Source organism: Odocoileus virginianus, chromosome 17, assembly GCF_023699985.2.
Source record: "Odocoileus virginianus isolate 20LAN1187 ecotype Illinois chromosome 17, Ovbor_1.2, whole genome shotgun sequence".
In the NCBI taxonomy this organism is placed as follows: Eukaryota; Metazoa; Chordata; class Mammalia; order Artiodactyla; family Cervidae; genus Odocoileus; species Odocoileus virginianus.
In genome coordinates this window covers 8441215-8458556 of record NC_069690.1, presented here as the reverse complement: position 1 = coordinate 8458556, position 17342 = coordinate 8441215, and the positions used below count along the sequence as shown (strand labels likewise).

The window sequence follows — 17342 nt, the reverse complement described above, 5'->3', positions numbered from 1 at the left end:
ACCCCTAAAGGGGCCCCGAAAGTCCTGAACTATGACTTCAGGGTCTAGGAATCCACAGGCAGGACCTGGGAGCTGCTGTCATCCATTCATTCATTTCTTCCTTCCATTTTTCTTTCTGCATTGTATGCAGGCTATGTGCTAGGTCCCAGACTCTCAGGACATGGAACTTGTCAACCAGGAGACCCAGGTCTGTGGAGAGATGGGCATGCAAACTCTTATCATATAGAAAAGAATTGTTCCCATAGGGCCACGTGACGTAGACTCTGACTGTGTGTTTGATGGCTCCATGTGGATCCTGTCACACTTATACTTTCCCTGCTGCCACTGCAAGACCCACCACCTCCTCTCTCACAAACTCATAACTAGTTTCAGTGCCTCTCTGTCCCCTGCCCTTCAAATCCAATCCACCCCAGGGTCTGTTAACCATATCTCTGCCAGCTTTACAATATTCTCTTCCAGTACTGCTGGCCCCTGTCCATGTTCTAGGTACAGCCTAAAGGTCGAGGTGGGAACCTCCTGGGTCCTTCCTTTCCTCTCACACGGCCCTGGAGACCAGGCATGGAGCATCAGTGTCCCATCCTGTCGAGCCATGCAGTACAGTGACCTTGCTCACGTCCCCTCCCTGCTGTGGCCAGCGTCCTCCTCCTCAAATAAACTGTCCAGAAATCTTCAAGTGTTGTTTTGTTCAGAGTAAAGAAAAGTCCAGCCTGGTTTGACCTTCGAGACTGTAGTACCAGCTAGCCCCCATCTGCCTTCCCAACCTTATTTTCCACTCTTCGCCTTTCCTTCCCCTGCTCCAAGCTTTAGCTAAACTAGGTAAACACTTCTTGCAGCTTCTGCAGTTGAGAATATTCTGCTGCTCAGAATATTCCCATAGATGGAATTCTTCCCTACTCCTGCAGGACCAGCTTGTGTATCTCCCCTTTCAGGAAGCCCTTCCTGACGTTCCACTTAAGACATGGTTTCTCTCCTTTAATTCGTCTCTTATGAGCCCAGTCTGGCCCCCCTGGCATAATTGCAGCTTATTAAATGCACACCTCTCCTAAAGGGTTGCCAGGACCCTGCTTCGTCTTTTTGTCTTCTCTTTGGCACAAGGTTGCAGGCCAGATCCACTGGTGCTTAATAAATATTTATTGGGTGAATGAATGAATAGTAAGTGTTGGTAACACACTGGTTGCTATATATGTGTCTTACTCTGGATTTGTTTTTCTCTCCCCTGTGTCCCAACGGGAGTCCCTCTCAGCTTTCAATCTGATCACCCTTCTGGACCCATTCCCTGCTCTTGCCTCTCTCTTACAGGTAGAACAAGCAAGAGGCTGGCCTGACCTTGAGTGACCTCTCTCCTCCCCTCTCTAAACGCAGGCACAGAAGAGGAACTGGAGGAGCTGTGTGAACAGGCCGTGTGAGATATTCAGTCCTGGCTCCAACCAAGAGTGCTCGCCGGATGACTTGGGGCCCTCCCTGCCACAGAGTCCTGCTCCTCAGAAAAGAAAGGACTTCAGAAAACACCCCCACCCCCTTTTTTTTGCCATATTCCTGGAACCACTGGCAGAGGGTGGTGATGGTGGGTGGCAGGTGTCCTCTCCTGCTCCCAGCTCCAGCCCTTGTCTGCAGAACTATCTGTGTCCAGCCAGGCAACCAGCTACCACTGGTGTGGGTGGGCCCCTTTGCAGGCTGCGCTTTTCTGAGAGCAGGAAGCTAGGCACAGGTAGACAGGTGTGATAAAGGTGGTGCTCCTTCCCCAGCCTGAGGACTTCTCCTTCATCCCAGGCCTCATGTTCATACCAGCAAATGGGTTCAGCTGAATGAATGAACCCTGCTTACCTCCTTCCTGAAGACAGTCTTGCACACCAGCTTTGGCTTCCCCTCAGTAAGGCTGCTGTATCAATGGCAAACCCGGTTCTTATCATTTTCCTTCTTTGCCAAAAGATGATGGGCTTTGCAGCCTCACCAGGCATGGCCTGCCCTGGTGCACAAGAGGAGTTTTCCGTCCTTGTCCGTACTTGTCAGCTCCTCTGTATTCAGTCCGAGGAGAGGCCAGGGTGTGCAGTCCCTGAGAACCTGGGGTGAAGCCTCTAATCTTCAGGCTCCCTGGTCATTCCAGCAGCCCCAGTCCCTCTGGGGGAGAGTGGTGGGGGTAGTGGGAAGGGACTCATTCTTTCTTGGAGATCACTTAGCTGAAAATCCCAAAGGAAGTGGAAGAAGAGGATTTCTGCTGGACTTTATTTAGGAAGAGGGAGGAAGGGATGAAGGTAGAAAAGGCTGAATTACAGCTGAACAAAGAATTTTTCTCTCGACATTTCCTCTCGGAGCAGGGATAGGGAGCAGGGGAGAACACAGGAGGAGCAGTTTGGGGCCCTTGGATTAGATGGCCCGGAGGCCCAGCTTCCCAGTATAAGCCACGCAGGTCAGATTCACACAGTGTGGAGCGGGGTCAGAGAAGGAAGTCTGGCCTGGGGCAGCTGGTCCCAAGTGGGCAAGAGCTGAGGGGCCTCCTCCGGGCAACGTTCGCCCTAGGGCAGCTGGACCATTGCTGGCCCCCTCAGGCGTTATCCCATTTGGAATGTGAATGCAGGAACAGAGTGGGCGCAGCACCCCACCTGGGGATCCTCTTCCCTCAGTCAGTGGGGAACTAGCACCTAGGCACCCACGTGGGTATTTATATCTGAACAGGCAGAAAGACGCTTGAATCAGGCACTATGATGAGAAATGTATTTATTTGCTAATATATTTATCCATAAACTTGATCTGGTCTCATGGTTTTCTTCTGTCATGACTGTCGCTCAGGGTAACAACTTCGTCTTCTACATGGGGAAAAATACTCTTGACATCAGAGGTTAGGCTCTGATTTATGAAAGGACAGAGTAGTGTGGTGGGCTCGGCAACGAGAACTGGCTGGTAAGCCCCTGAAAGCACTGTTTAGTGAGATCAGGGAAAGAGAAAGTGTGACTGGATTCTCCTTGTGGTTCACTGTGTCATTTGTACTATTACTGTATGTTTACTTCACACTCTATAATGCTTCAAGGACTTTGAGACCCTGCAAAACACTGTTGCCTCACTTTTCCACCCATGAAATGGGCCCACTTCACAGAGTTGTTGGAGAGCTCCCCTGAGACAAACAGGGTGACGTGTGTTTCAAAGTATAGAGTATGCAGTAATAAAGAACATCCTAACCCCAGGCCCAGCACTCATCTGAACACAACATGGGACGGGCCCCAGGAGCAGACCGGCCTTGAAGAAGCTCCGTTTCAATTCAGGAGGCCTGGTTGGGAAGATACAACAGCAGGGCCTGAAACCATCTATATCCCACAGTTCCAGTCTAGATAAACACGTTCTCTGCCTACTCGTGGGACTACCGTGAAGCTCAAGGGAGCTGGTGCTACGTGGGTATGGAGAATTCCATAGAGCCTGCAGGGGCTTATCCTCTTCTCACAAAAAGCGTTTTCCCTTCCTGCTTCTTCGGCAAAGGTTTGGTAGAGGTGGGGGCTGTCTGGTGCCAGTTTTGAACCAGACAACGAAGCATTTGTAAATCTTCCTATAGGGTGCAAAATAAAAAGGACACGATCTCCTACAGACCATCTGAAGTAGAGGAACTGGATCTAAACGCTAAAAGCTGCACAAAGCGTAAATTATCAGTTGGAATGAGGAAACTTACATAAAGAGTTTTTAGAAATAACAACGCTTTTTTTTTTTTTTTTTTCGGAAGTCGGCTCACAAACCGGCATTCCTGTGGAAGCAAAGGGAAACCCGATCACTCGCAGGTAGGAAACCCAATCACTCGCCGGTAGGAAACCCAATCACGCTCTTGCTGGTAGGAGGAGGGGGGCGGTCCGTGGACTTCTCAGCTCCGCTGAGATAATCCAGAGGGAGACAGTGGGCTCTCTGGCCCTCACTCTTAAAACAGGAAGACAAAAAAAAAAAAAAGACAGGAAGACAAAAAACACCTCTGGTGTCATCCGAGACCCTCCCGGGGACCAGCGGTCCAGGACAGACCTTCCGGCCCGCGGCGTGCTCCTGCGCAGGCGCCAACCGTGTCGCCCAGCCGCTCGGGCCCCGCCCACACGCTTGACGGCGGCGCAGTCTCGCCCCCGCGCCGACCCAGGTGCCTCTCGGCTGGCCCCGCCTCCTGGCGGGAGAAACCATATCAAAGGCGGGGGGCGGGGCGGGGCCGCCGCGCCGGAAGGGGAAGTCTGAGGCAGAGGAAGTGCAGGCATTCTGGGTAAGTTTTACTATTTATCCGTAGGGAGAGTCGATTGTGGCTCATTCCTTCGTTGCTCTTCGTTGCGAGAGGATGGCCTTGGAGACGGTGCCGAAGGATCTGCGGCATCTGCGGGCGTGTCTGCTGTGTTCGCTGGTCAAGGTGTCTGTCGGGGACTTGGTTGTACGGGCTCAACGAGAGACCAAGCTGGGGGAAAGAGGGTGGAATAGATCTGCGGGAACAATGAAAAAGAAAGTCGGATCCAGGACTCGGAGCGGTGGCAGAGTGTGGGAAGGAGCAGGAGGCCATCGTTTACTTCAGCAGGGACACTGCTAGGTTGTGAAGCCGTGGGCAGGGGGCTCTCACATGCCTTTGCAACTTCAGCTTTCAGCAGAGGCATAACTATAACAAGAAAAGGGGTGTGAGAGTGGAACTTAGGAAAGGAGCTGTAGGAATGGTGGGTGGGGGACATGATGAGACAGCCAACATAGGGAGCTTTGTGCTTCACTAAGTAGAAGTATGGAAAAGCTGTTTTTTCTTTGGCTCACCTTTCTCCTTTTTTTTCCCTCTCCCAAGACTATAGACCAGTTTGAATATGATGGCTGTGACAATTGTGATGCATACCTTCAGATGAAGGGTAACCGAGAGATGGTATATGACTGCACCAGCTCTTCTTTTGATGGGTGAGCCCTTTGGATTGCTTCATTCATTCTTTATATTACCCCAACCCCACCAAGTAAATTTGGACAGACTTTTGAGACTCTAATATGAGTTGGTCTGTTATTTTGAGACACACTAGTGCTGTGCTGTCCAGTACATTTTGAACATACTGGGTTAAGGGAACTATATTACTGAAGTTAATTTACTTTTTGTCGTTACTCCTTTAACATGGCTATAGAAAATTGAAAAATGAATTGTGTGGCTTTCATTATATTTTCACTGGACAGTTCTTCACTAGACTATTAGGGAATTTCTGGTAGGGATTGTATTTGTCTCGTGCACCATCACCTGGCGTAGGGTCTTAATACATGTTTATTAAATGCAGGAGGGTCATTTTTGAAAATGAAGGGTAAATTTTGGCTCCAAAGCTGATACCTTTAGATGTGTCTAAGAGGACCTATGAGAAAAGTTTTCACTTAGTGAGATTGTCAGTGGGGGCAGGGGAATGAGAGAAACCTAAGTTGGATGGGTCTCAGTTTTCTTTCCCCAAGGGAGGAGCCAGGAGGCAGTATTCTTTGGTGGTTAAGTTGGTACTATTAAGTTTCTTTTGGTCTCTAGGCCAATGAACAGTTTATACATAAACTGGGCCCAAACCAGTGCTTGGCTAAAACTACTTCAAGGTGGGCCCACTTCATTCTTCTTTGTTTTCCTTTAAGGGAGAGTAAAGGATTGGGCAGAGAAGATGTTTCATGGAACCTTTACTTTGTACATGTGTACACATGCATGTACACGCTCAGATACTCCAGTTCTTTCCTTCGTTTGTTAGCACATCTTCTCATTTCTCCTCCTCCCAGCCCCTGGCAACCACCGTTTAACTTTCCTGTGAGTTTGATTACTCTAGGTACTTCATATAAGTGGAATCATACAATATTTGTCCTTTTGTGATTTGCTTATTTCATGCAGCATAATGTCTTCAAGGTTTATCCACATTGTAGCATGTGTCAGAATTTCCTTTTTAAGTGTAATGTTATCTCTTTCTATGTATATACCAAATTTTAATTATCTGTGCATCTATCCATGGACACTTAGATTGCTTCTACTTTTTGGCTGTTAGGAATAATGCTGCCATGAATATGGGTTTACAAATACCTCTTTGAGTCCCTGCTTTCTTTCACTTCTTTGGGGATATATATCCAGAAGTAGAGTTGCTGGATTATTCTATGTTTGACATTTTGAGAAGCTGCCATATTGTTTTCTGTAGCAGCGTGATCTTACATTCCCACCAGCAGAGTACAAGTGTTCCAGTTTCTCCACATCTTTGTCAGCACTTGTTGCTTTGTTTTTTGTTTTTGGTAATAGGTATCCTATTGGGTGTGATGTGGTTATCTTATTGTGGCTTTGATTTGCATTTCCTTAATGATAAGTGAAATTGAGCATCTTTTCATATCTTTATTGGCCATTTGTATATCTTCTTTGGTAAAATGTCTCTTTAAATTTTTTGCCCATTTTTGAATCAGGGTTTTGGTCTTTTGTTATTGAGTTGTAGGAGTTATTTATGTATTTTGGTGTATATTAGGATTTGAACAGTGAGTATATCCAAGGCTAACGAAGATTAGAGGAGGACTTGATGAAGTCAGCCAGAAGTGGAGGAGGTAGCATATGAATCAGGCTTTTAATAAAGGAAAGAAATGTAGGATTTTTGAGGAGGCCAAGATGAGAAAAAGGAAGAAAACGCATTCTAAACAAAGGGATTGACTTGAGCAAAGGAATGGATTGGGTAAAGCAGGGTATGTTTGGAGAATGGTGGGGATTCTGATTAGATTAAATCATCAGATTGGATTAACAGGCACTGTGAGGCTGGAAGGATAGATTTTGAAGGACAGACAGCCAGAGGAAAATACACATTTGGTCATGAGAGCAGCCTGTGTACATGCCTACCCCAGATTGGCCTGCCAGGTCAGAATGGGCCTTATCCTACTTGCCACCTCTAGAGGTGAGGTCAGTTTCGCTCGAAGCATATGACTGTGAATATAGGATTTGGATGGGGCGGGAGGCTTCCTAAGTAAGAATCCAAGATGGTTAGCAAGAGAAGGAGGAGTGGATACTGAAGAGGCAGTCAGCAGACATCAGTGCTCCGTGCAGGTCTGTCCCAGGAGGCAGTCAGTAAATATCTGTTTGAATGGGGAATGACAGAAATGACCTCTGTAGCTTCTGAAAGCACCTGAAGCTTACCTGTCATGCTCAGTAGCAGGCTTCTGGCCCTTTCTGTGGCCTGTGCTCTGGGTTTACAGCTACCCTGGGAGGAATGATTAGGATAGTAAGGAGAGCTAGTGTTTATTTAGCATCTACTCTGTGCTAGGGCTCTTTCAGGTATTAGCTCACCCTTTCAATTTCATCTTAAGTTCTGACGGAGCTCTTCATATGGGAGTCAGGCTGGACAGCTCATTAGAGACAGAGCTTGATTAAATTTAAGTTATTTCTACTAAGGGGACCCACTGTTTAGACTCAACCTCCCCTTTGCCCTAGGCCCCAGCCTTCAGTGGTCGTGCTGGTTGTAATCAGCCGTCTACCTCAAAAGCTGTCCCACTCCCCAGGGCATCAGTCTTTTCGGGGGGTGGGTGATGACTGACCTGTGACTGGGGGCCGGGGACGTAAGCCCAAGGACGGTCAGTACTAGCTCTGAGTCAGTCCCTTGCCAGCACTAGAACTCTGCAGAGTTTTCCGTGCTTCCTAATAGAAACTCACGTCTTGGCTTTTCCTGAGGTTTCCTCTCCCAGAACTGTTGTGCTGGCTGGGAGCAGAGTAAAGGTTGGGGTGGGGTGGGCTAGGGGGTGGGCCGTGCCCTCAATCTCACTCTCTAGTGGAAGCGGCTCAGGCTGACTCTTGTTTCTTTTCCTTTCCTAGAATCATCGCGATGATGAGTCCAGAGGACAGCTGGGTCTCCAAGTGGCAGCGAGTCAGTAAGTGTCTCCCTTTGTCTTTATCCTGGCCTAGATGTATTGTCAGGGCTGGAGGGGTGGGGGTGGGGGGGGAGGCTTCAATCAACAGGTAAGTGGCCCCAGAGTGAGAAAGATGGGTCAGAGGAAAAGCCACGAAAAGTATCCTATGCCCTGTCACTTAAAACTTGTAGCCAAAAGAAGCGATTGCTGTTCTCTTAGAGTTCCAGCATTTCTTTCATTTTTAGCTTAAGATTGTGTTTGGGCTTTCGTCATAACTCACTCTTAACTACAGTCTCTTTTCTTCTCTTTCAGGTAACTTTAAGCCAGGCGTGTATGCAGTGTCCGTCACTGGTCGCCTGCCCCAAGGTAATAATAATTACAGTAACAGCCCATGTTCATTTATTGTGCCAGGCTCTATGGAAGTTTCTCATGTGAATTAATGCCAGTGCTCACGGCTCTGTGAGGGAACCAAAACTTCAGAGATGTTAAATAACTTGACCAAGGTCACTCAGTTAGTAAGGAGCCAGAATTTCCACCCAGGCATCCTGACTCCAGAACCCTTGCTTTTGACAGCTGTGGTGTGGTCTTCCGTTGTCTTCCCGTCCTTACTAAGTCATTGACAAGCACGTGCCTGGGTCCTCAAGCGGGTGACACGCCAGCCATGCAGTTCTCCTGATGAACAGTCCAGAAATTCCAGTTTGCCTAGAGTGTACCACCCCCTCTCCTCCCCACATGGGAGCCAGGGGACCCATCTTGTGTTCTGGAGTCTTCTCCCTTCACAGAGCTGTTTCTCTTCCCACTGCAGGAATTGTACGGGAGCTGAAGAGTCGAGGCGTGGCCTACAAGTCCAGAGACACGGCCATAAAGACTTAGGAAGGCGCACGGCTGCCAGCGTCTTGGCTCCTCGTCTCTGCCGCTGCTTGTTTCTGTCGTGGAGCTAAATGGGCAGAACTTCAAACACATCCTGCCCTCTGATACTAGATTCAGCCGACTGTCACCAGATCAGCCCAATGTGTCCTTGGGCCATTTTTACCCTCTTTGGACGACTGTGGGGGTGGGTAGAGACTGAATTCAGTGGGGAGTAGGATGCTAGTTTTCCTACCTTCAGCCCAGGGCTGCGCCCTTGCTCACAGGCAGGACTCTGGGTCAGATGCCAATAAACATGAAGCCCTAGGAATGTTCTTAAGCCCACACAGAAGCCTTCCCTCCCTCTTCCCCTTAGGTGGGCGCAGTAAGAACACACTGCCCAGTCGGCATCTTCCCAGAGCAGCAGAGCCCTCTGCTCTTCGTGATCCGTCTCTGAGCCTCCAGGGTTGTAGCCTTTCAAACGTGCTTCCCTGGGTCTCAGAAGGTCTGCTGTCCTGAGTCTAGGCAACCGTTGCAGCCTGGCAGTCCTGGTGTCTGGTGGTTGCAGCCTTCTGCCCTCTAGACCTGGCACAGAAGGTATCCCTTAATCCTGAGGGCAGATAATACCTGTGTGAGTATTACTGGCCCTTGACCATGTTTAACACCTTTTTTCCCTTCTTTGTTCAGTTCTTCCTATACTCTAGGCCCACCAGTGGCACCCTTGACCTCCCCCTGCCGACCTTCCCTATGTTCCCCTAACCGGAGACCCTCAGGTTACTGTTGGGTCCTGCTCTGGTTAGTTCGGGCCTCCCCAGGAGGGGGCCTCTCCTTTTCTCTCTGGCCTAGTAGGGGTTCTTGAGTCATGTCATGTTACTGGCGAAGGTGAATTATTTGTTTTAGAATTAAATATTTATCATACATTCTCATGTATTTAAATTTCTGTAATAAATCCTGTTAGTGTCCCCATTGTTGTTATTTATTTGGCTTCTCCAGGTCTTAGTTGTGCATGTGGAATCTAGTTCCCTGACCAGGGTTTGAACCTAGGCCTGCTGCGTTGAGAGCATGAAGTCATAGCCACAGGTCCACCAGGGAAGTCCCAGAGTCCTCATTTTTATTTCCCTGCGTTTCTTGCTCCCCATCTGTTCAGAACGAAAGTGATTTCATTTACTTCAGGATTTTTGTGATTATGAAAATAAAGTGATGTGAAAATTCTGTAACTTCAGTTTTATAGAAGGTAAAACATTCACTCTTTTATTAGCCATTCTTAAATATACATACAACATGGGTGAAAGTCTCAGTTGTGTCAACTCTGCAACCCCATGGACTAGCCTGCCGGGAGCCTCTGTCCATGGAATTCTCCAGGCAAGAACAGTGGAGTGGATAGCCATTCCCTTCTCCAGGGGGTCTTCCCGACCCAGGGATCAAACCCAGGCCGCCTGCATTGCAGGGGGAATCTTGACTATCTGAGCTGTATACAGACAACCAAAAATAGTGGGGAAATGCCGAGAGGACTGGCGGGCCCGCCGAGCTCTGACTCAGAGCCGAGGTGCCTCGCTGGGGCTGTGTGTGTCTCGGCCACCTGGTGTTGCTAGTGAGTCAGTGTCTCAGGTTACCTGTGACCTGGGGTGTGTGGGAAGGCGGGATGTGACCCTCTGCATACAGGCCCAGGGGAGGAAGCTGGGACCGTCCAGGCTGCTCACGTCACTGCCAAGTCCTCTTCAAACTGGAACCATTTTCTCTGATGCCTTCGAGCTCAGGGAGTGTTCCGTTAACTCCAACCCCAACTGAGTTTTTCAAGGACTTCCCCAGCCCAGCAAGCTGACCGGGCTCCAGCGGTAGTGGTTTCTGTTGTTCAGTTTCAGTCTGAAAGGGGACCTTGGGAAGCAGCCCCACCAGGCTGGAGCTGACATGTCCTGCAGGGAAGAAGTGGGTTTTACCAAGAGTGCCCGGGCTGTGCAGCCAACGCCCAACTTTCACTGGCGTCCTCAGAAAGTCCCTTGGAAATCCCCCGGTCGCCGTCCTGCGTGTCTGACCCGGACGTGGCTGCTCTGTGAGAATGGAAACAGTTGTGGGGAGGGGGGGCGAGGAGCTGTGCACAAATAACCGCACTCACGCTGCCTCAGCCCCACACCAGAGGGGCCCTAACTGTCAGCTCCGCAGGAAGCCAGAGACACGGGCGCTGGTGGCTGTGGGGGAGGGCCGGCCCGTCACGGTGACCGGATTTCACAGACTCAGGGTGCTGGCAGCCTCTTCCTGGGAGCTGCCTCTGAACCCACCTTCTGGCTTTCTCTGGTCCTGGAACCCACCCAGCAGCCCAGACAGGCGAGAAAGCGCTGGAGTCCCATCCCCTGTCAGGGACCTGAAAAAGTGGGAATCCTGACCCAAGGATGGAACCTGGGTCTCCTGCACTACAGGCGATTTGGGCTTCCCTGGGGGCTCAGACGGCAAAGAATCCGCCTGCAACGCAGGAGACATGAGTTCAATCCCTGGGTCGGGAAGATCCCCTGGAGAAGGGAATGGCTTACCCACTCCAGTATTCTTGCCTGGAGAATTCCACGGACAGAGGAGCCTGGTGGGCTACAGTCCACGGGGAAACAAAGAGTGGGTCTCCCCCAAATGGAGGGGTTGACTGACAGTGCATGCAGCTTCCAGCCCAAAGCAGGGATAGGTAGCTGATAGAACAAGGGTGAGAAGACTCTGGTCTTGGAGGGAGCAGCTTCCCTAAGAGTGATGGGATGGACTGGTGAGGGCCTAAATTCAAACTGTTCTCTTCAGGTTTGGGCACTGAGGCCTCACTCCTCTGGCCTGGTCATTACCTTCATATTCCCAGCCTGTCTGTGACTGGCAATTCTGTCCTCAAGTCCCTTCCATGACACCTGGTTCGTGCGTGTGTGTGTGTGTGTGTGTAAAAGAGTCAGGTAGAAAATGTTTAAGAACAGCTTAACATCTCACTCTGTCTGGCACTCTGGTTCATATTTAGAATTAGTAAAGTCTTTCATTTAAACAGCATTTTAGGGACTTCCCTGCTGGGGCAGTGTTTAAGAATCCACCTGCCAATCCAGGGGACATGGGTTTGATCCCTGGTCCAAGAAAATCCCACTGGCCTCGGGGCAAGTAAGCGCGTGTATCACAATTGCTGAGGCCGTGCACCCAGAGCTGCTGCAATGAGAGAAGCCGCCACAGTGAAAAGCCTGAGCGCCTCAATGAAGAGTAGCTCCCCACTCACCACTACTAGAGAAAGCTTGCACACAGCAACAAAGACCAAGAACAGCCAAAAAAAGAAATACCCGCTCCTCCCAAAATACCCCCCAAAACAAAAAAATAGCATTTTACAAGTTGACAAAAGGGCTTTCACATCCACTGTTATTTGACCCCCGACAAAACCCCCTGTGTCATGGTTAACGTCCTGAGGGAACGATGAAGAGACTGAGGCTCTAAGAAGTAAAGTGACTCGGCCACGATTAAGCGGGGGAGCCTTAGCTCGGGAAATGCATTGCCTACACCCGGTTTAGGGTTGCGTGCTGACACGGTTCACCCCAAACACAGCAGCTTTGCTCCCTTCATGATTTTTCCACAAAAACAGCAAGTTACATGTCCCCGCACATGGAGCCGCCACAACCACCCTACTCTCACTACCTACATCTCTCGTCTTCAAGTCTAAAATTGGCCAGAGAAGGGGAGGACGTGTGGGGAGAATGCCCCAGGGAGGAGGTGCTTGGGGGTTACAGAAGGGTCCCCGAGTGGATCATTGGGAAACTGGTCCAGGCCTCCAGTTCCCGCCTGGCTGCATCCTCTGTTCCATCCATCAGCTCTCAGGTATCTGCTGCCCTCTGTCAGATCCTCTCCAGCCTCCCCTGCCTTTTTTCTGCTGGCCGCCACCCTCCATCTGCGCCCTCCCACTGGAACCAGGGGCAATGTCGCTGCCTCCCAGCCCTGCTGCCTCCACCACCCACTAGCCTTGACCTTTCTAAGTCACTTGACTTCTCCAAAAGAAGTTTCCTCTTTATAAAATGCAGTTGACAAAACCCTGGTGTTAGGTGACAAGACAATGGTTACTTGTGAAAGGCGGGGTTGGTGGAGGGCACAGGGGCCCCTGAGGTGCTGGTTACGGTCTGTGTTTTGGTCTAGATGCTAGGTACACAGGTCGATTCACTTTCTGGAAATTTCCCGAGTTATGCACTCACCATGTGTTCACTTTTCTGTTTGTAAGTTATAATTGAAATACTTAAAGATGAATCGGCACTTATTTTAGGGTAGTTTTGAGAATCAAATGTAAGCATTCAGGTAAGAGCAATTTGAGAGCTGTAAACTACTAAGTCTATACATGGGACTTCCATGTAAAGTTGTCCTCCTCTAGATAAGTTCTAAGTAAGAATGTCATCACTCTAACCTTCTTGGGCAATAGATCTTCAAGTGTATCTATCATTCACAAATATATCAAAACTGTAACATTTTCCTTCAAGTACCATGCCTTTTTATCTTACTCTCTTTGTTCTTTCATTTTTTATGACCTACTTTGTCTTTTTTTAAAATATGTACTTCCTTTCTATTTGGATCTGAGATTGTGAATGTCATTTAACCTCTACTTGGCTTTGATCATCTGCTATAAGACCTCCATTTTTGTATCATGTGGTGAAATGATTCCAGGACTAATTAATTTTCTACCTCTTGGATTCATGTCAGCCTGTCAGATGTAACTTTTGCTGCTCATGAATGACTGGCCCCTTCAGGGTTTTTTTTTGTTTTAATTATTTATTTATTGGCTGCTCTGGATCTTCATTGCTGTGTGCGGGCTTCCTCTAGGTGCGGCAAGCAGAGGCTCCTCTTGGTTGGGGGTGCAGGCTTCTCATTGCAGTGGCTTTGCTCATGGAGCACAGGCTCCAGAGCGCGGGCTCAGTACTTGTGGTGCTTGGGCTTAGTTGCTCCAAGGCACGTAGGATCCTCCTGGACCAGGGATTGAACCCATGTCTCCTGCATTGGCAGGTGGATTCTTAACCACCGGATCACTCGGGAAGTCCTCACTCTCACTCAAACTAGAACAGATAGCCACGCTGATAAAAATCGCTGCTGTGTGAGCCAGTAAGACTTGGACTGAGGCCGAAAGCACACGGACCTTGGACTCAGAGGCCTTCACCACCGGGAGGTGGAGGTCCAGAGCGTTGGGGCAGGGGAGAGTGTGAAGGCAGGCCACGCAGAGAATACGCAGGCTGGGAGAGTCACGACAGGCCTCGCTGTGTGGGCACAGAGACCGAGCCCCGCAGTCAGGGGTCAGGCTGCCCTCAAGAGGGGTCACTACGCCTTTGTATGCCCTCCACTGCCTGATTGAGCACCTTTCACCCATAGAGACTGCTGTTTTTCTTTGCTTTGAGATTTCAGGAAGCAGGGACTGAGTGCAGAGAAAACGCTGCCCTGGGCTGCTGGCACTTCAATGCCAGAACCTCTGAGCATACGACAGAAACCATCTCCCCTCTAGACCTAGGCATTCCTAGTCTTAACACTGCCCACCGCGAGAGGAGGGCAGGCCTTACAGGGGTGTGGACACAGGACTTGAAGCCCGGGCTTTCCTTAGGGGGGTCATCCCACAGCAGAGGGAGGCCTGTTAGAAGTCAGGGAGCCAGAAGGCCGCTTCGAGACCTTGTGCGGCTTCCTGACTGCTTCCTCTCCTTCCTCTGCACCGAGTCTTGTGCTCCAGAGAGAACTGGGTGCGGGGGAGATAAGGAACAGCTTTGGACACCAGGGTGGGGAGACCCCAGCTTCCTCTGCAAAATGGAGTCCTCATCCCTTCTTCCCCAAACCCAGCCACTGCCGCCTTTTCGACCCCTCCCCCAAGCCCGGAAAATACCTGAAAGGAAGTGGGTGCTCTGGGCCACTAGGCGGAAGAGGGGGTTTAACTGTCACCTGGTCCCAGGGGGCTTGAGTGGCAGAAGGCAGAGAGGAAAATGCAAATCTGTGCTTGGGAGAGAGGAGAAGTCCACGGGGAGGATGACGCTGGCCGCTGGGGCCCAGCCTTCCTCCTGGGCTTGATGGTCCTCCTGCGGGGCCTGAGGCCAGGGAGTGATCACAGGCCCGGGGAGAAGCCAGCAGCTGCCCCCGCCCACCCTGGGCAGGCAGCCGCGCGGTGGCACTGGCACTTTCTCTGGGCATCTGAGTAGACTCACTTCCTCAGCCCTGCACCCCAGGGGAGCAGGGGAGGGGTGGGGTCTGGAGCCCCTAGAGCCAGGCTGGCAGTGAGGAGCTGGAGGGGGTCCAGGTGGGCACTGACATGCCTGCTGATGGAACCTGGGAGAAGCTACTGCGTCTGCAGCAGGGGGGGCCTAAGCTCAGACTGGAAAGACCACCCGCCCCCACCCTGCCCGCCCCGGCCTCCGCACCTCTCCTCCCCCTACCAGAGGCCAGAACTGGGGACCACGTGGTGTCCCAGCCCAGGGATCTTCACAGCCACTGGGAGGCGAAGAGGAGAAGGGGGAAGCGGCCCTCAGGCCAGAGCTTCCACAGTCATAATTTGTTCTGTCAGGATGACAATTACTTGGTTCAAAGACTTGGCCACCTGCATGATCGCCTTTGTCCTCAGTACCATCCTGTGGGGCGTTATCTCCCTTTCACAGATGAGAAAACTGAGTTTCAGGGAGCATCGTTTGCCCAAGGTCCGCGGCCAGGCAAGGTGGGGTGGGGGGGAGGTTCAGCCCAGCTGTCCTCACGGCGTCTCTTCGGTTCCTCCGAGGCAGATGGGGACCCGGGCACAAAACTGGGGCAGGGGTGAGGGCTAGTTCTTCCTTTTGCCCCCTCAAGCCCCAGACTGCAGGTGCTGGTCTGCTGACTGCAGCACCAAGGTCTCTGGGGACCAGGCGTCCACTTCACTCCCGGGGTCGCTGGCCCGTGGACCCTTCCTGGAGGGCCTGGCCCCCCCCACCCCGGCCCTGGCCCCGCTCCCCATTTGGCCCCAGGACTCTCCCCAGCACCCCTTCCCCCCGCAGCCGCAACCCCAGGACACAGCGGCCCGCGCCCCATTGGCCGGCCTGGGAGCATTTGCCCTTATTTGGCCAGGCTGCTCCAGGCCGCCTCCACCCCCAGCCCAGCCCCCGCGGGCCCGTCTCTCTCACTTCGTCTTTTTGAGGTTTGGCTCTGGGGCCCTGGCGGGCGTCGCTTCAAACGCACTTTCTGGTTGAGTCACTTTTTTAACGGCTCCAGGGCTGTGAGCTGTCGCAGCGGTGGCTGGCGGCTGCAGAAGCAGCTCCCGGCCTTGGTGGCCACCGCCCCCCACCCGACTGCTTTAACGGGTTCCGAGGGAAGAAGCCGGGGTGGCCCCTTGCTGTTGACCACTTGGGAACCCACTTAGACCCCTCTGTTCCCCCCCACTCCCGAGCCTGGGGCCCGGGAATTCTGCCCTGGGTTCCTCTCTCTGCTTTTTTCTCAACCCTCTTCTCCGGCTGGGCTGGGGAGGAGGGAGGCAGGCTGCCTCTCCCTGTCCTGTTGCGTGTCCACGCTGAAGTCCACCTGGTCCCCAGGGGGATACTTGAATGGAGTTCCTTAGGGAAACAGAAATGGGTTGCCGGCTGCTGGCTGATTTTCAGGAAGGTGAAACTTAACCTCGCTAAGCTTCCGGTTCCTCATCTCTGAGATGAGGATACTATCATTTACATCACTGGGTCAGCATGATGATCAAATGAGGTTTTATAAAGTTCTTGGCTGCCGTCCTTCCCCCACCGCCCCGCCAGCTCAGCGTGCACACCGTGGAGGTGAATGAAGACACAGCCCAGGGCGGTTCACCGAGCAGTCCTCACGGAGCTCTCGGCTCTTTCCACCCCCTCACCTTCTGCTTCTCCAGCTGCCCCTGGGCTGTGAGGAGGGCTGCAGAGGGCAGGATGTGGGCAGGAGGGAACAGACAGGCGGAGGGGACCCCCAGCCCCCTGCCCCTGTTCTCAGCCACGAGGAGGGATGGATTCAGCCCCAGCTCCCTTCCCAGCCACGGCTGTCTCTGAGCTGTGGCAGGTCTGCCTGTGAACTCAGTGGGGAAATCCATGGGCAGGCTCTGGAACCCAGGCCTGCTGTTTCTTCCTCCAAGGGCCTTGGGGCCCCTTGCTCTTGGGGACTTCCTAGAGTACACACAGGTCCTAGGGTCAACCTCTTCTTCAATTTTATAGACAAAGGAACAAAGGCTGGGGGCTGGGGGCCAGATTCAGGGACGGGTCCAAAGTTACACTGTGAATAGCCCCAGGGTGGGGATCGGACTCCTGGGCTCCCATCTCCTAGGTTTACCCTCTTCCGTGGTCCTGATGTTGGGGTAGGCAGTTAGCTTGACGAGACACCATAGTGGGTTCCGGGCAGGGATGAGCTGACCAGCCCCACTCTAGGGACACAGACACACACAGAGTTTATTTGTAGCAGTTAGAACTGAAGCCCGTGCAGATCTACAGTTAAACCAGGTGCCTTCGTACCTTTGTGTGCAGGGAGCCAGGAAGCTGTTTTCTCTCCTGTCCTTCCTGTGTCCCTAGGGGATCCCGGTGGAGGATGTGTCTGGTTCCATGGGCACTCCCACGGCAGTGGTCAGGGTGTCCTTCTTCCTCACACCCACACCCCCTTTCCTACCCAGCCCACCCTGCCTCTTCCTGGACGATGCGGACAAAACCCTGAACCTGGCCCTGTGTTGCTTTGTGACCTCAGGCCACCTTTGGCCTGTCTCTGGCCTTGCAGCTCCGTTT

General features: G+C 51.7%; 2 protein-coding genes and 1 long non-coding RNA gene across 7 annotated transcripts in view; 2 read left to right on the top strand and 1 right to left on the bottom strand.

Moving 5' to 3' along the window:
• RNF43 (ring finger protein 43) overlaps positions 1–2747 on the top strand; it is a 65940-nt gene extending 63193 nt beyond the window's left edge. For all 5 annotated transcript variants that reach the window (XM_070478532.1, XM_070478531.1, XM_070478533.1 and 2 more), the window contains one exon: positions 1363–2747. In XM_070478532.1, coding sequence (XP_070334633.1) covers positions 1363–1406 — 44 coding nt within the window. In that variant the 3' untranslated portion in view covers positions 1407–2747. The remainder of the gene's footprint in view (positions 1–1362) is intronic.
• A 1478-nt stretch (positions 2748–4225) lies between these two features.
• On the top strand, positions 4226–9607 carry SUPT4H1 (SPT4 homolog, DSIF elongation factor subunit). Its single transcript, XM_020870127.2, has 5 exons — positions 4226–4360; positions 4775–4881; positions 7763–7818; positions 8110–8163; positions 8603–9607. The coding sequence occupies exons 1-5, from the start codon at positions 4292–4294 to the stop codon at positions 8668–8670; spliced, it is 354 nt and encodes a 117-aa protein (XP_020725786.1). The 5' UTR covers positions 4226–4291; the 3' UTR covers positions 8671–9607.
• On the bottom strand, positions 9485–15556 carry LOC139038993 (uncharacterized). Its single transcript, XR_011492093.1, has 2 exons — positions 14486–15556; positions 9485–10556 (listed from the first exon to the last, which is right to left on the bottom strand). It is a non-coding gene; the product is annotated as an uncharacterized lncRNA (long non-coding RNA).
• Positions 15557–17342: the final 1786 nt, after the last annotated feature.

Coding starts and splice junctions, on each gene's coding strand:
- SUPT4H1 (XM_020870127.2), top strand. CDS start 4,292: ATGGCCTTGGAGACGGTGCCGAAGGATCTGCGGCATCTGCGGGCGTGT. Junction 4,361..4,774: donor TGCTGTGTTCGCTGGTCAAG/GTGTCTGTCGGG, acceptor CCCTCTCCCAAG/ACTATAGACCAGTTTGAATA. Junction 8,164..8,602: donor CACTGGTCGCCTGCCCCAAG/GTAATAATAATT, acceptor TTCCCACTGCAG/GAATTGTACGGGAGCTGAAG.